The sequence below is a fragment of the Bufo bufo genome, chromosome 1 (genome assembly GCF_905171765.1).
Source record: "Bufo bufo chromosome 1, aBufBuf1.1, whole genome shotgun sequence".
Classification (NCBI taxonomy): Eukaryota; Metazoa; Chordata; class Amphibia; order Anura; family Bufonidae; genus Bufo; species Bufo bufo.
Window position 1 is genome coordinate 570,156,788 of NC_053389.1, and position 13,263 is coordinate 570,170,050.

A 13,263-nucleotide genomic window follows, 5' to 3' on the forward strand; every position below is an offset into this window, starting at 1 on the left:
AATGTAAACAAAATAAAAAAGTAGACATATTAGGTATCGCCGCGTCCATAACAACCAGGTCTATAAAAATACAGCATGACCTAACCCCTCAGGTGAACACCGTAAAAAAATAAAAACAGTGTAAAAAATTTTTTGTCACCTTACATCACAAAAACTGTAATAGCAAGCGATCAAAAAGTCATATGCACCCCAAAATAGTGCCAATCAAACCGTCATCTCATCCCACAAAAATTATATCCTACCTAAGACAATCGCCCAAAAAGTAAAAAAAAATTATGGGTCTCAAACTATGGAGACACCAAAACATGATTTATTTATTTTTTATATTTTTTTGAAAATGATATTATTGTGTAAAACTTAAATAAATAAAAAAAAGTATACATATTATGTATTTCCACGTCCGTAACGACCTGCTCTATAAAAATATAAAATTAACTAACCCCACAGGTGAACACCATAAAAAATAAAAACGGTGTAAAAAAAAGCCATTTTTTGTGACCTTACATCACAGTGCTATTACACTTTTTGTGATGTAAGGTGACAAAAAATGTAATACCAAGCGATTATAAAGTCATATGCACCCTAAAATAGTAGAAATAAAACAGTCATCTCAGCCAGAGAAAAATGAGCCCCTAAATAAGACAGTCACCAAAAAATAAAAATAAAACTACGGCTTTCAGAATATGGAGACATCAAAAAATCTTTTTTTTTTAAATGCTTTATTATGTAAAACTGAAACAAACAACCAAAAAAAGTTGTCATAAAAATAGCACATGATCTAACCTGTCAGATGAACGTTGTAAATGACAAAAAATAAAAACAGTGCCAAAACAGCTATTTTTGTTACCTTGCCTCACAAAAAGTGTAATATAGAGCAATCAAAAATCATATGTACCCTAAAATAGTACTAACAAAACTGCCACCTTATCTGTAGTTTGCAAAATAGTCACTTTTTTGGAGTTTCTATTCTAGGGGTGCATCAGGGGGTCTTCAAATGTGACATGGCAGCTTAAAATTATCCCAGTGAAATCTGCCTTCCAAAAAACGGCGTTCCTTTCCTTCTGTGCCCTGCCATGCGCCCGTACAGCAGTTTACGACCACATATGGGGTGTTTCTGTAAACTACAGAACCAGGGTCATAAATATTGAGTTTTGTTTGACTGTTAACCCTTGCTTTGTTACTGGAAAAAAATTTTATTAAATGGAAAATCTGCCAAAAAAGTGAAATTATGAAATTTCATCTACATTTTCCTTTAATTCTTGTGGAACACCTAAAGGGTTACCAAAGTTTGTAAAATCAGTTTTGAATCCCTTGAGGAGTGTAGTTTCTAAAATGGAGTCATTTTTGGGCAGTTTCTATTATGTAAGCCTCACAAAGTGACTTCAGAGCTTATCTGGTCCTTAAAAAGTGGGTTTTGGGAATTTTCTGAAAAATTTCAAGATTTGCTTCTAAACTTCTAAGCCTTCTAACGTCCCCAAAAAATAAAATGGCATTCACAAAATGATCCAAACATAAAGTAGACATATGATAAATGTAAAGTAATAACTATTATACACTCCTCAAAAAAATAAAGGGAACACAAAAATAACACATCCTAGATCTGAGTTAATTAAATATTCTTCTGAAATACTTTGTTCTTTACATACTTGAATGTGCTGACAACAAAATCACACAAAAATAAAAAAATGGAAATCCAATTTTTCAACCCATGGAGATCTGGATTTGGAGTCACACTCAAAATTAAAGTGGAAAAACACACTACAGGCTGATCCAACTTTGATGTAATGTCCTTAAAACAAGTCAAAATGAGGCTCAGTAGTGTGTGTGGCCTCCACGTGCCTGTATGACCTCCTTACAATGCCTGTGCATGCTCCTGATAAGGTGGCGGACGGTCTCCTGAGGGATCTCCTCCCAGACCTGGACTAAAGCATCTGACAACTCCTGGACAGTCTGTGGTGCAACGTGACGTTGGTGGATAGAGCGAGACATGATGTCCCAGATGTGCTCAATTGGATTCAGGTCTGGGGAACGGGCGGGCCAGTCCATAGCATCAATGCCTTCGTCTTGCAGGAACTGCTGACACACTCCAGCCACATGAGGTCTAGCATTATCTTGCATTAGGAGGAACCCAGGGCCAACCGCACCAGCATATGGTCTCACAAGGGGTCTGAGGATCTCATCTTGGTACCTAATGGCAGTCAGGCTACCTCTGGCGAGCACATGGAGGGCTGTGCGGCCCTCCAAAGAAATGCCACCCCACACCATTACTGACCCAATGCCAAACCGGTCATGCTGGAGGATGTTGCAGGCAGCAGAACGTTCTCCACGGCGTCTCCAGACTCTGTCACGTCTGTCACATGTGCTCAGTGTGAACCTGCTTTCATCTGTGAAGAGCACAGGGCGCCAGTGGCGAATTTGCCAATCTTGGTGTTCTCTGGCAAATGCCAAACGTCCTGCACGGTGTTGGGCTGTAAGCACAACCCCCACCTGTGGACATCGGGCCCTCATATCACCCTCATGGAGTCTGTTTCTGACCGTTTGAGCAGACACATGCACATTTGTGGCCTGCTGGAGGTCATTTTGCAGGGCTCTGGCAGTGCTCCTCCTGTTCCTCCTTGCACAAAGGCGGAGGTAGCGGTCCTGCTGCTGGGTTGTTGCCCTCCTACGGCCTCCTCCACGTCTCCTGATGTACTGGCCTGTCTCCTGGTAGCGCCTCCATGCTCTGGACACTACGCTGACAGACACAGCAAACCTTCTTGCCACAGCTCGCATTGATGTGCCATCCTGGATAAGCTGAGCCACTTGTGCGGGTTGTAGACTCTGTCTCATGCTACCACTAGAGTGAAAGCACCGCCAGCATTCAAAAGTGACCAAAACATCAGCCAGGAAGCATAGGAACTGAGAAGTGGTCTGTGGTCACCACCTGCAGAACCACTCCTTTATTGGGGGTGTCTTGCTAATTGCCTATAATTTCCACCTGTTGTCTATCCCATTTGCACAACAGCATGTGAAATTGATTGTCACTCAGTGTTGCTTCCTAAGTGGACAGTTTGATTTCACAGAAGTGTGATTGACTTGGAGTTACATTGTGTTGTTTAAGTGTTCCCTTTATTTTTTTGAGCAGTGTATGAGGTATTACTATCTGGTATAAAAGCAGAGAAATTAACATTTGGAAAGTTGCAAATTTTTCTAATATTTTTTGTAAATTTGGTATTTTTTTTAAATAAAAATGAAAAATATTGACTGAAATTTACCACTATCATGAAGTACAATGTGTCATGAAAAAACAATCTCAGAATGGCTTGGATAAGTAAAAGCGTTCCAAAGTTATTACCATATAAAGTGACACATGTCAAATTTCCAAAAAACGGCCTGGTCCTAAGGCTCCATTCACATGTCAGCAATGTGTTTTGCGGATCCACGGAGCCGCGGATCCGCAAAACACGGAAAGCGGCAATGTGTGTTTCGCATTTTGTGGACCGCACGTTGCCGGCACTAATAGAATATGCCTGTTCTTCATCGTGCTGCCCCATAGGAATGAATGGGTCCGCAATTCCGTTCCGCAAAATGCGGACCGAAATTGCGGACGTGTGAATGGAGCCTCAAAGTGAAAAATTGCAGGGTCCTGAAGAGGTTAAAAGGTCTGCTTTAAGTTTAATTTAATGTTTATTTTTAATGTGCGGGAAATTTACTAATGTATTTTATTTAAGTCATGTGCAGCTGCTTTGTCAGGCTATGCAGTCCTGTATTGAAGGCAATAGGTCTGCACCGTGATGCGGAGTTCACATGCCCAGTACTCGTGTTTTGTGGACCCGCGGCCTGCGACACGAGCACGGTGGCAGCACGGTCGTATGAATGTACCCTCAACCAGTAGCACTCAAAAAGTCAGAATTATGAATTTTTATATATTGAGCCCTATAGTGAGATATGGAGCACCATAATTATATACAGTATAGATAGCCCTTAGTAGCACTCATCACTCTGTATGTATGAGGAGCACTATCGTGATCAGGCAGAGGTTGCCCTTATTCTTAGTACAGGGTGGCCCATGAAAAAGTATCAGAAGAAAAAAAAAAAAATAATACATATAGGGTTTGGTCTATAGTGTTAATGACCTTCTTAGTCAAAAGCTACACAGAAAGCACCTAATCCCCACAAATATCAATGATAGGAATCAATAGAATTTCTTGATATATCTCTAAATAGTACTTTTAAAAATCATTAACGTCATGAATGGCGAATAAGTATTATAAAGCCACCCACACTATAAAAGTTGCTACTCACTTCACTGGGGGCCTGTCAAACAGGTTGTACTCGAGACACCTGAGACAGTATTCCCCCCGGCCAAGGTCGCCTAAAGAATCTGAACCGTTGAAGTCAGCACATGAAATCTTAAAAGAACACACACTTTGGAAAGATTACTACTCACTTCACTGGGGGCTGTCAAACAGGTTAAGCTTAAGACGCCTGAGACAGTACCCCCCCCGGCCAGGTTCACTTGTAGTTTAATATTCTGCTCCTGAGGAAGGGGTCTTTTATGTACACCCCGAAACGCGTTGAGCCCTGTTCATTAAAGAGAGTGAAGAGAAGCCCTGGAATGTGTGTGCTGACTTCAAACCTCTGATACACTACAAGTGAACCTGGCCGGGGGGGGGGGGGGGGGGGGGGGGGGGGGGGGGGGGGGGGGGGGGGGGGGGGGGGGGGGGGGGGGGGGGGGGGTACTGTCTCCGGCGTCTTAAGCTTAACCTGTTTGACAGCCCCCAGTGAAGTGAGTAGTAATCTTTCCAAAGTGTGTGTTCTTTTAAGATTTCATGTGCTGACTTCAGCGGTTCAGATTCTTTAGGCGACCTTGGCCGGGGGGGGGGGGGGGGGGTGTACAGTCTCAGGTGTCTCGAGTACAACCTGTTTGACAGCCCCCCAGTGAAGTGAGTAGCAACTTTTAAAGTGTGGCTTTATAATACTAATTCGCCATTCATGACGTTAATGATTTTTAAAAGTACTATTTAGAGATATATCAAGAAATTCTATTGATTCCTATCATTGATGTTTGTGGAGATTAGGCGCTTTCTGTGTAGCTTTTGACTAAGAAGGTCATTAACACTATAAACCAGTGATGGCGAACCTATGGCACAGGTGCCAGAGGCGGCACTCAGAGCCCTCTCTGTGGGCACCCGCGCCTTGGAAAAAGTCTATGGCGTACTAAAATGCTTTAGACTTTTCCTGCCACTCATCAGCACAGAGCGCACTATGAACGGCACAGGCAGCACATTGAATGTAGGCCGGCTATTATAGCTAAATGATAAAGTACATGGAAGATATATTATATTGGTATTCAGGTTAAATTGCTGTGTTGGCACTTTGCGATAAATAAGTGGGTATTTGGTTGCAGTTTGGGCACTCGGTCTCTAAAAGGTTCACCATCACTGCTATAAACCAAACCCTTTATGTATGTATATATATATATATTTATTTATTTTTCTGATGATGATTTAAGCATTTAGCCTGTCGCTAACGCTATTTTTTTTAGCAGCCTCCCCTATATTTGTTGCTCTTATTTTCTTTTCTTCTTTTTAGAGATCTATATATTAATAATTCACTAATAGTCCTATTACCGTTGGCGCCTTGTGAGTGGGATATTCCTTGTCCAAAGGTTTTCCTAACCTCCCTTTTTTTATTGTTTTGTTTTACTTCTCCTTCCATGAAAAAGTAGCCAGCCTCCAGCAATAGTATGACAAAATGAAGGAGCAAGTGGAACTTTTTTCTATTTATGCGTACAGATCTGTGGGGGCTCGATTTTGCGTGGCGATCTGTACTTTTCAGCGATACCATTTTGAAGTGTTTGTCTTTTTGATCACTTTTTATAAAAAAAAAATTGGGAATTGAAGTGACAAAAAATGGTGAATTTTTTTCAGTTACACCATTCACCATATGGGATTAATATTGTAACGTTTTAATAGTATGGGTGTTGCCCATGATGTGTATTATTTTTATTAATTTTGTATTTTATTTATGGGGAAAGGGGGGTGATTTAAACTTTCGTTTTTTTATATTTTAAAAACTTTTTTTTCCTTTTTTTTTGTTAAGTCACCCTGGGTTACTATAGCTGGCAGTCATTAGATTGCCCATTGTGTTCATTGGTAGATATTAGGGATGAGCGAATCGACTTTGGAAATGTTTTTTTACAGTATAAATCAATTTCTGAAGTTATTATGCGAAGTCTCGCGATACTTCGCGAGGTAATAATTTCGGCCCATCTGAGCCAATACATTCTAATACTGTATGGAGCGCTTGCTTCATACAGTATTGAAACTGAGTTTTTGGCCTCATGCACACGACCGTTGTTGTGTTCCGTGTCCGTTGTTCCGTTTTTCGTGATTTTCTGCGGACCCATTGACTTTCAATGGGTCCGTTGAAAACTCGGCTAATGCATCGTTTGTCATCCGCGTCCCTGATCCGTGGTTCCAGTCCGTCAAAAAAATATAACCTGTCCTATTTTTTTCACGGAAAACGGTTCGCGGACCCATTCAAGTCAATGGGACCGTGAAAAAACGCGGAGGCACACAAGATTGTCATCCGTGTCCGCGTCCGTTTTTTTCCTATCATTTGCATGGCAAACTTGACTTAGACTTTTTTTTTTACTTTCCTTCATGTCTGGTGATCCTCCAAAAATGAAGGAAGACACACGGAAACAAAAACGGAAACGGATCACGGAACCCCATTTTGCGGAACGGAACACAACAACGGTCGTGTGCATGAGGCCTTCTGCGAATCGACTTCGGATGATTCATCTGTAGTCGATTCGCTCATCCCTAATAGCCATCATCGAACACTTCATTTTCAATATAACAATACAGTTCTGCCACCTAGTGGACTGTATTGGTATATTCCGCTAATAGCTGCATCAGAACAGGTTCCCTGATCTCAGCCGGGAAATGCTGTTACAGGAGTGGGAGAGCGCAGCTCCTGCTTCTGGCCTGCTCAGATACTGTAGTCACATTTGACCACGGCATCTGAGGAGTGAAATGTATGCGATCAGCCTTATGACTTATTTGAAACAGCAGAACAGAACCGGTGGCTATGGTGCCCCCCTCCCTGTCACGCGCAAGCGGACGCCATGTTTAAAGATGCGACTTCTGCCGTACACATACAGCAGAGGTTGTGAAGGGGTTAATTATCCACGTGTCACAAAAGATGCTGAATGTGGTCCCCGTTCACGTCTATGCATCTTTGGGCGGGTCGGATTATGTTGGATGACACTGCTTGTGATGCTGCGGATGGTGTTCGTGATGTTTTCCTGGAGTTCATCCAGAGGATGTGGATTGTTAGCGGACACTTTCTGTTTTATATTTCCCCACAGATATGGACAGGTCTGGGGAACGTGGTGGCCATAACCCCTTGCTCACAGTTCGCTCCTCCCTAAACAGTTCATGAACCCGTGCCAGTGAACTTCCCGCGAACATCTGTGCTGCGCCAGAGCTCCGCCCCGTCCCCATTATAGTCAATTGGGACGGAGCGGCGGCACGGCGAAATAGCGGCAGGATGGATCCGACAGGGTGAACAGCATGTCGGATCCGTCCTGCCGCTAGTGTGAAAGTACCCTAACATGGGGGAAGATTTATCATGAAAGGTGGTAAACTGCACATTTGTGACTTTTTAAAGCCATTTCTCAAAAAAGAAAAAAAAAGAGAGCACCCTCTCTCTCTGCGGGCCTCACCACTTTTAGCGTCTTTTACAGCAGTTTTCTGGGGCTGGCGCAGATATTAGTATAGGTGCATAGACAGGGCAGTCTGTAACGCGGGGCAAAAGGGGCAGCTGCCCCGGGCCCAGTTGCTGCCTCTTGAGCAATGGCGGATTATAATAGGGGCGTTTGAGTTGGCAGCCCTGGGCCCTTTGACTCTAGGGGGCCCATCGCCCCTTATTGGTTTTCAGTCACACAGTGTAAAGCGCAGCATCTGGCACCGCACCTGGGTATCACACACCTTTATACATCTGGCACCGCACCTGGGTATCACACACCTGTATACATCTGGCACCGCACCTGGGTATCACACACCTGTATAGGCAGCGGGTCTATGATAAATCTGTATGGAGGAGGAGCCTGCCCTGGGGGAATGGTTTAGGATGGGGCTGTGAGGTGTATACAGCTAGATGCACAGTTATCACCGTATACTTTCAGCTCTTCCTTGGCACATGGAGGGCAGCTATGCGCCACCTAGTCTCAGGTGCCCAGTATATCCCGTCCGTACAGACTCCCATCACCAGACGCCCTACCCGCAGGCATTTGGCTGGGGCGGCGTAGGGAGTTGTGATGGGAGGAGTCAGGTCCGGGGCGGGAGATTTATAAGTCCGGACTGTGAGGTCTGCGCCATAAGTGATGCCTTGAAGAGCCGCAGACACCGCTAGAAGCATGCAGGCCCGGGGCTCCGGGATCACTGCAGGAGGAGGCGGCCGCCTGTCCGTCCTCCAGCGACACCTCGTATCCTTCCATTGGTCCGGCACATAGCCGGGCTGAAGACAGGTATAGGGTGACTGGTACACAGGTCCGGGCACTGTGCAGTCTGCAGGAAGAGACTGGTATAGGGTGACTGGTACACAGGTCCGGGCACTGTGCAGTCTGCAGGAAGAGACTGGTATAGGGTGACTGGTACACAGGTCTGGGCACTGTGCAGTGTGCAGGAAGAAACTGGTATAGGGTGACTGGTACACAGGTCCGGGCACTGTGCAGTCTGCAGGAAGAGACTGGTATAGGGTGACTGGTACACAGGTCTGGGCACTGTGCAGTGTGCAGGAAGAAACTGGTATAGGGTGACTGGTACACAGGTCTGGGCACTGTGCAGTCTGCAGGAAGAGACTGGTATAGGGTGACTGGCACACAGGTCCGGGCACTGTGCAGTCTGCAGGAAGAGACTGGTATAGGGTGACTGGTACACAGGTCCGGGCACTGTGCAGTCTGCAGGAAGAGACTGGTATAGGGTGACTGGTACACAGGTCCGGGCACTGTGCAGTCTGCAGGAAGAGACTGGTATAGGGTGACTGGTACACAGGTCCGGGCACTGTGCAGTCTGCAGGAAGAGACTGGTATAGGGTGACTGGTACACAGGTCCGGGCACTGTGCAGTCTGCAGGAAGAGACTGGTATAGGGTGACTGGTACACAGGTCTGGACACTGTGCAGTCTGCAGGAAGAGACTGGTATAGGGTGACTGGTACACAGGTCCAGGCACTGTGCAGTCTGCAGGAAGAGACTGGTATAGGGTGACTGGTACACAGGTCCGGGCACTGTGCAGTCTGCAGGAAGAGACTGGTATAGGGTGACTGGTACACAGGTCCGGGCACTGTGCAGTCTGCAGGAAGAGACTGGTATAGGGTGACTGGTACACAGGTCCGGGCACTGTGCAGTCTGCAGGAAGAGACTGGTATAGGGTGAGCGGTACACAGGTGGCTCCACTGGGCACTGCGCAGTCTGCATTACTATAGGCAGAGATGTAGTAATGAAATGTACTGAGGGGAGAACCTATCTATATGTGACATGGCCGCACTGTAAAGTGTGTGTGTGTATATAATCTATATATATCTATCAGAAAAAAGCCAGCAGCACACCAAGGTATTCAGAAAAACGTGCGGTTTATTCACCCAATGTCAGGTAGCAGCGACGTTTCAACCAATTTTGGTGAGCTCGTGCAAATTGTAGCCTCTTTTTCCTATTTGTAGTGGAGATGTATAGTACCCGGTGGGGTCTTCTGCTGTTGTAGCCCATCCGCCTCAAGGTTGTGCGTGTTGTGGCTTCACAAATGCTTTGCTGCATACCTCGGTTGTAACGAGTGGTTATTTCAGGCAACGTTGCTCTTCTATCAGCTTGAATCAGTCGGCCCATTCTCCTCTGACCTCTAGCATCCACAAGGCATTTTTGCCCACAGGACTGCCGCATACTGGATGTTTTTCCCTTTTCACACCATTCTTTGTAAACCCTAGAAATGGTTGTGCGTGAAAATCCCAGTAACTGAGCAGATTGTGAAATACTCAGACCGGCCCGTCTGGCACCAACAACCATGCCACGCTCAAAATTGCTTAAATCACCTTTCTTTCCCATTATGACATTCAGTTTGGAGTTCAGGAGATTGTCTTGACCAGGACCACCCCCCTAAATGCATTGAAGCAACTGCCATGTGATTGGTTGACTAGATAATTGCATTAATGAGAAATAGAACAGGAGTTCCTAATAATTCTTTAGGTGAGTGTAGGTGTGTCAATTAAACATACAATAAAATCAATCAAACATAAAAGTGAACAAAATTAATAATATTGACATTTGAAACCCATAAAAGAATCTCATTGTCATCCAAAATACATAAATAAAATAGGTATACAATGTGCTATAATCCATTTCATGATATGTTATGAATATACATCGTGCAGTATAATTGCTCATTACGTAATACAGGTGCGCCCAATTGCATAGTGTAAATTAAAAACTCACAAATCAGCTGATAGACTGCATACATGAAGCATCGCGGTCTCAGCAGTGTCCCTATTCACCCTCTGCGCATGAGCGAGAGCATTAAATCTCGCAATCCTTCAGGCGCAGAGCAAAAAAGAAAAAACCCATAACCAAGATGGCCCGATCTGGTCATGCTCAGATGTGCGCATGTCAGTGCAGTAGAGGCCTCCCATTGGTAGTCATGTGATCATTATCACATGACTCTCACGAAACCAGGTAAACAAAAAGGTTGAAAAGACTAAACAAATAACTATGGGTCAGGATCGCATCAAAACTCAAGTGCGCATATAGTATGCGAGATCGCGCACACATGGGAACCTGGGGTCAAACATCCTGTCAACCCTCAGGTCCTGCCACAAACCCGCTCATTGAGTGCACATTGCAGGGAAGGCTGGTGTCCCACAGCTAAGATCAACCGGATCAGCGGTATGATCGTCGCCGTGATCGGGCGATGGCGGCGTCACCGCAGCGAACCATCCCCAGTCACCACACCAATCCATCAAGTGCACCGAGTGGATGAGGCAGGCACTGATATAACCCTTTATACAAGGGACATGACAACCTCTTATTAAAATATCAAACGTATTCACTATGTGGGTGAACCTACAACTGCCATATATCGAGCGCCACACAATTGGCAAAAAAATGATCGCGTCATCCCGCTAGTATGTTATACAATAGAGCAAAATATGGGTAGCTGGCAGGGCCCAAAATGCTTCAGTCATTATGCAGGGTGCCAGCTACACCCTGCTTGAAAAAGGCTCATTTTTGGAGCTGAAACGTTGCACCATATGGGTGAATAAAGGAATCGCTTGTTTTCATCTTACCGGAGTGCCGTCCATTTTCTGGATCCATTGGTTGGGGTAAGAAGTCCACTCCCCTGGAACGCGCACCCGATTTCTCCTTTCAAGCCAGTGCCGCCATTTTTCTTGGAGATATATATATATATATATATATATATATATATATATATATACACAGTACAGACCAAAAGTTTGGACACACCTTCTCATTCAAAGAGTTTTCTTTATTTTCATGACTATGAAAATTTTAGATTCACACTGAAGGCATCAAAACTATGAATTAACACATGTGGAATTATATACATAACAAACAAGTGTGAAACAACTGAAAATATGTCATATTCTAGGTTCTTCAAAGTAGCCACCTTTTGCTTTGATTACTGCTTTGCACACTCTTGGCATTCTCTTGATGAGCTTCAAGAGGTAGTCCCCTGAAATGGTTTTCACTTCACAGGTGTGCCCTGTCAGGTTTAATAAGTGGGATTTCTTGCCTTATAAATGGGGTTGGGACCATCAGTTGCGTTGAGGAGAAGTCAGGTGGATACACAGCTGATAGTCCTACTGAATAGACTGTTAGAATTTGTATTATGGCAAGAAAAAAGCAGCTAAGTAAAGAAAAATGATTGGCCATCATTACTTTAAGAAATTAAGGTCAGTCAGTCAGTCAGCCGAAAAATTGGGAAAACTTTGAAAGTAAGGGCTATTTGACCATGAAGGAGAGTGATGGGGTGCTGCGCCAGATGACCTGGCCTTCACAGTCACCGGACCTGAACCCAATCGAGATGGTTTGGGGTAAGCTGGACCGCAGAGTGAAGGCAAAAGGGCCACCAAGTGCTAAGCATCTCTGGGAACTCCTTCAAGACTGTTGGAAGACCATTTCAGGGGACTACCTCTTGAAGCTCATCAAGAGTGTGCAAAGCAGTAATCAAAGCAAAAGGTGGCTACTTTGAAGAACCTAGAATATGACATATTTTCAGTTGTTTCACACTTGTTTGTTATGTATATAATTCCACATGTGTTAATTCATAGTTTTGATACCTTCATAGTCATGAAAATAAAGAAAACTCTTTGAATGAGAAGGTGTCCAAACTTTTGGTCTGTACTGTATATATATATCAGTATACAACTATTTAAATTTATTTTCCAGTTGTTCACATAGAAGGGCCTCTACAGCCAGACAGGTTTATCAGAATTTACCCCCTACACCAGGTTTCAGGTTATACAGCCAATAGTTTTTCCCCTCATATCTCTAGGCAGGGTCACCGATGCTCCGGCTGCAGCGCCACTGCTTCTGGTCCCCGGAACTGGGACTGAAACCGATGTGCTGTCTACATCACAGGTGGATCTTTTTTCTTAACCCATGTACCCTGCCTGGCCATAAGAAAAAAAAGGGGTTTGTGGTCTCAGAGAACCCTTTAATAGATGTGGAGCTTTATACTCCAGGAAACACCAGTCTTAACAACTTGATTGGGTCTTCATGCAGTATTACTAAAGGTACCTGTACACAAGGAGATTATCCTGTAAACTATCACTAAATTGCGCATAACTGCACGATTATCAAGCGGTGTAAAAGCAATGAGTGAGAGAGCGACAATCGGTAGATTTTTCGGTGGTTCATTTGTGTGGGAGCAAAAATCATCGTTGGACATTAACGATTTCATAAACAGGAATCTCTTACCGCACGACACTCAAATTTGACTTTGTGTAAATGCAGCACGATGGGATATGTGATTGAAATTATGATTTTGTGAACCATAATCAGCACTTCTAAAGGGTCACTGTTGAAACGTTCACTACACCAAGAAACAACTTGTTCATCACTCAATCATACCGATCATCGCCTCGTGTAAAGGTACCTTAAACTGCATCACTTTATTATCACGTCTGTTTATTATATAGTAGTGCCATGTGCACCTGCATATAGGGGCAAACGTAGAAATCATGGGGCCCCATAGCAAAGCTCA

The 13,263-nt window shown here is 44.2% G+C and overlaps 1 protein-coding gene across 3 annotated transcripts in view; it reads left to right on the forward strand.

The window, feature by feature from the left end:
* Positions 1–8,360: 8,360 nt before the first annotated feature.
* LOC120983419 (phytanoyl-CoA dioxygenase, peroxisomal-like) overlaps positions 8,361–13,263 on the forward strand; it is a 68,245-nt gene continuing 63,342 nt past the window's right edge. The window contains exon 1 of one of the 3 annotated variants that reach the window (XM_040413164.1): positions 8,361–8,476. In XM_040413164.1, coding sequence (XP_040269098.1) covers positions 8,408–8,476 — 69 coding nt within the window. In that variant the 5' untranslated portion in view covers positions 8,361–8,407. Of the gene's footprint in view, positions 8,477–8,849; positions 8,918–9,392; positions 9,422–13,263 lie in introns of those variants that run through there. The other 2 variants (XM_040413180.1, XM_040413172.1) reach the window with 2 other exon arrangements.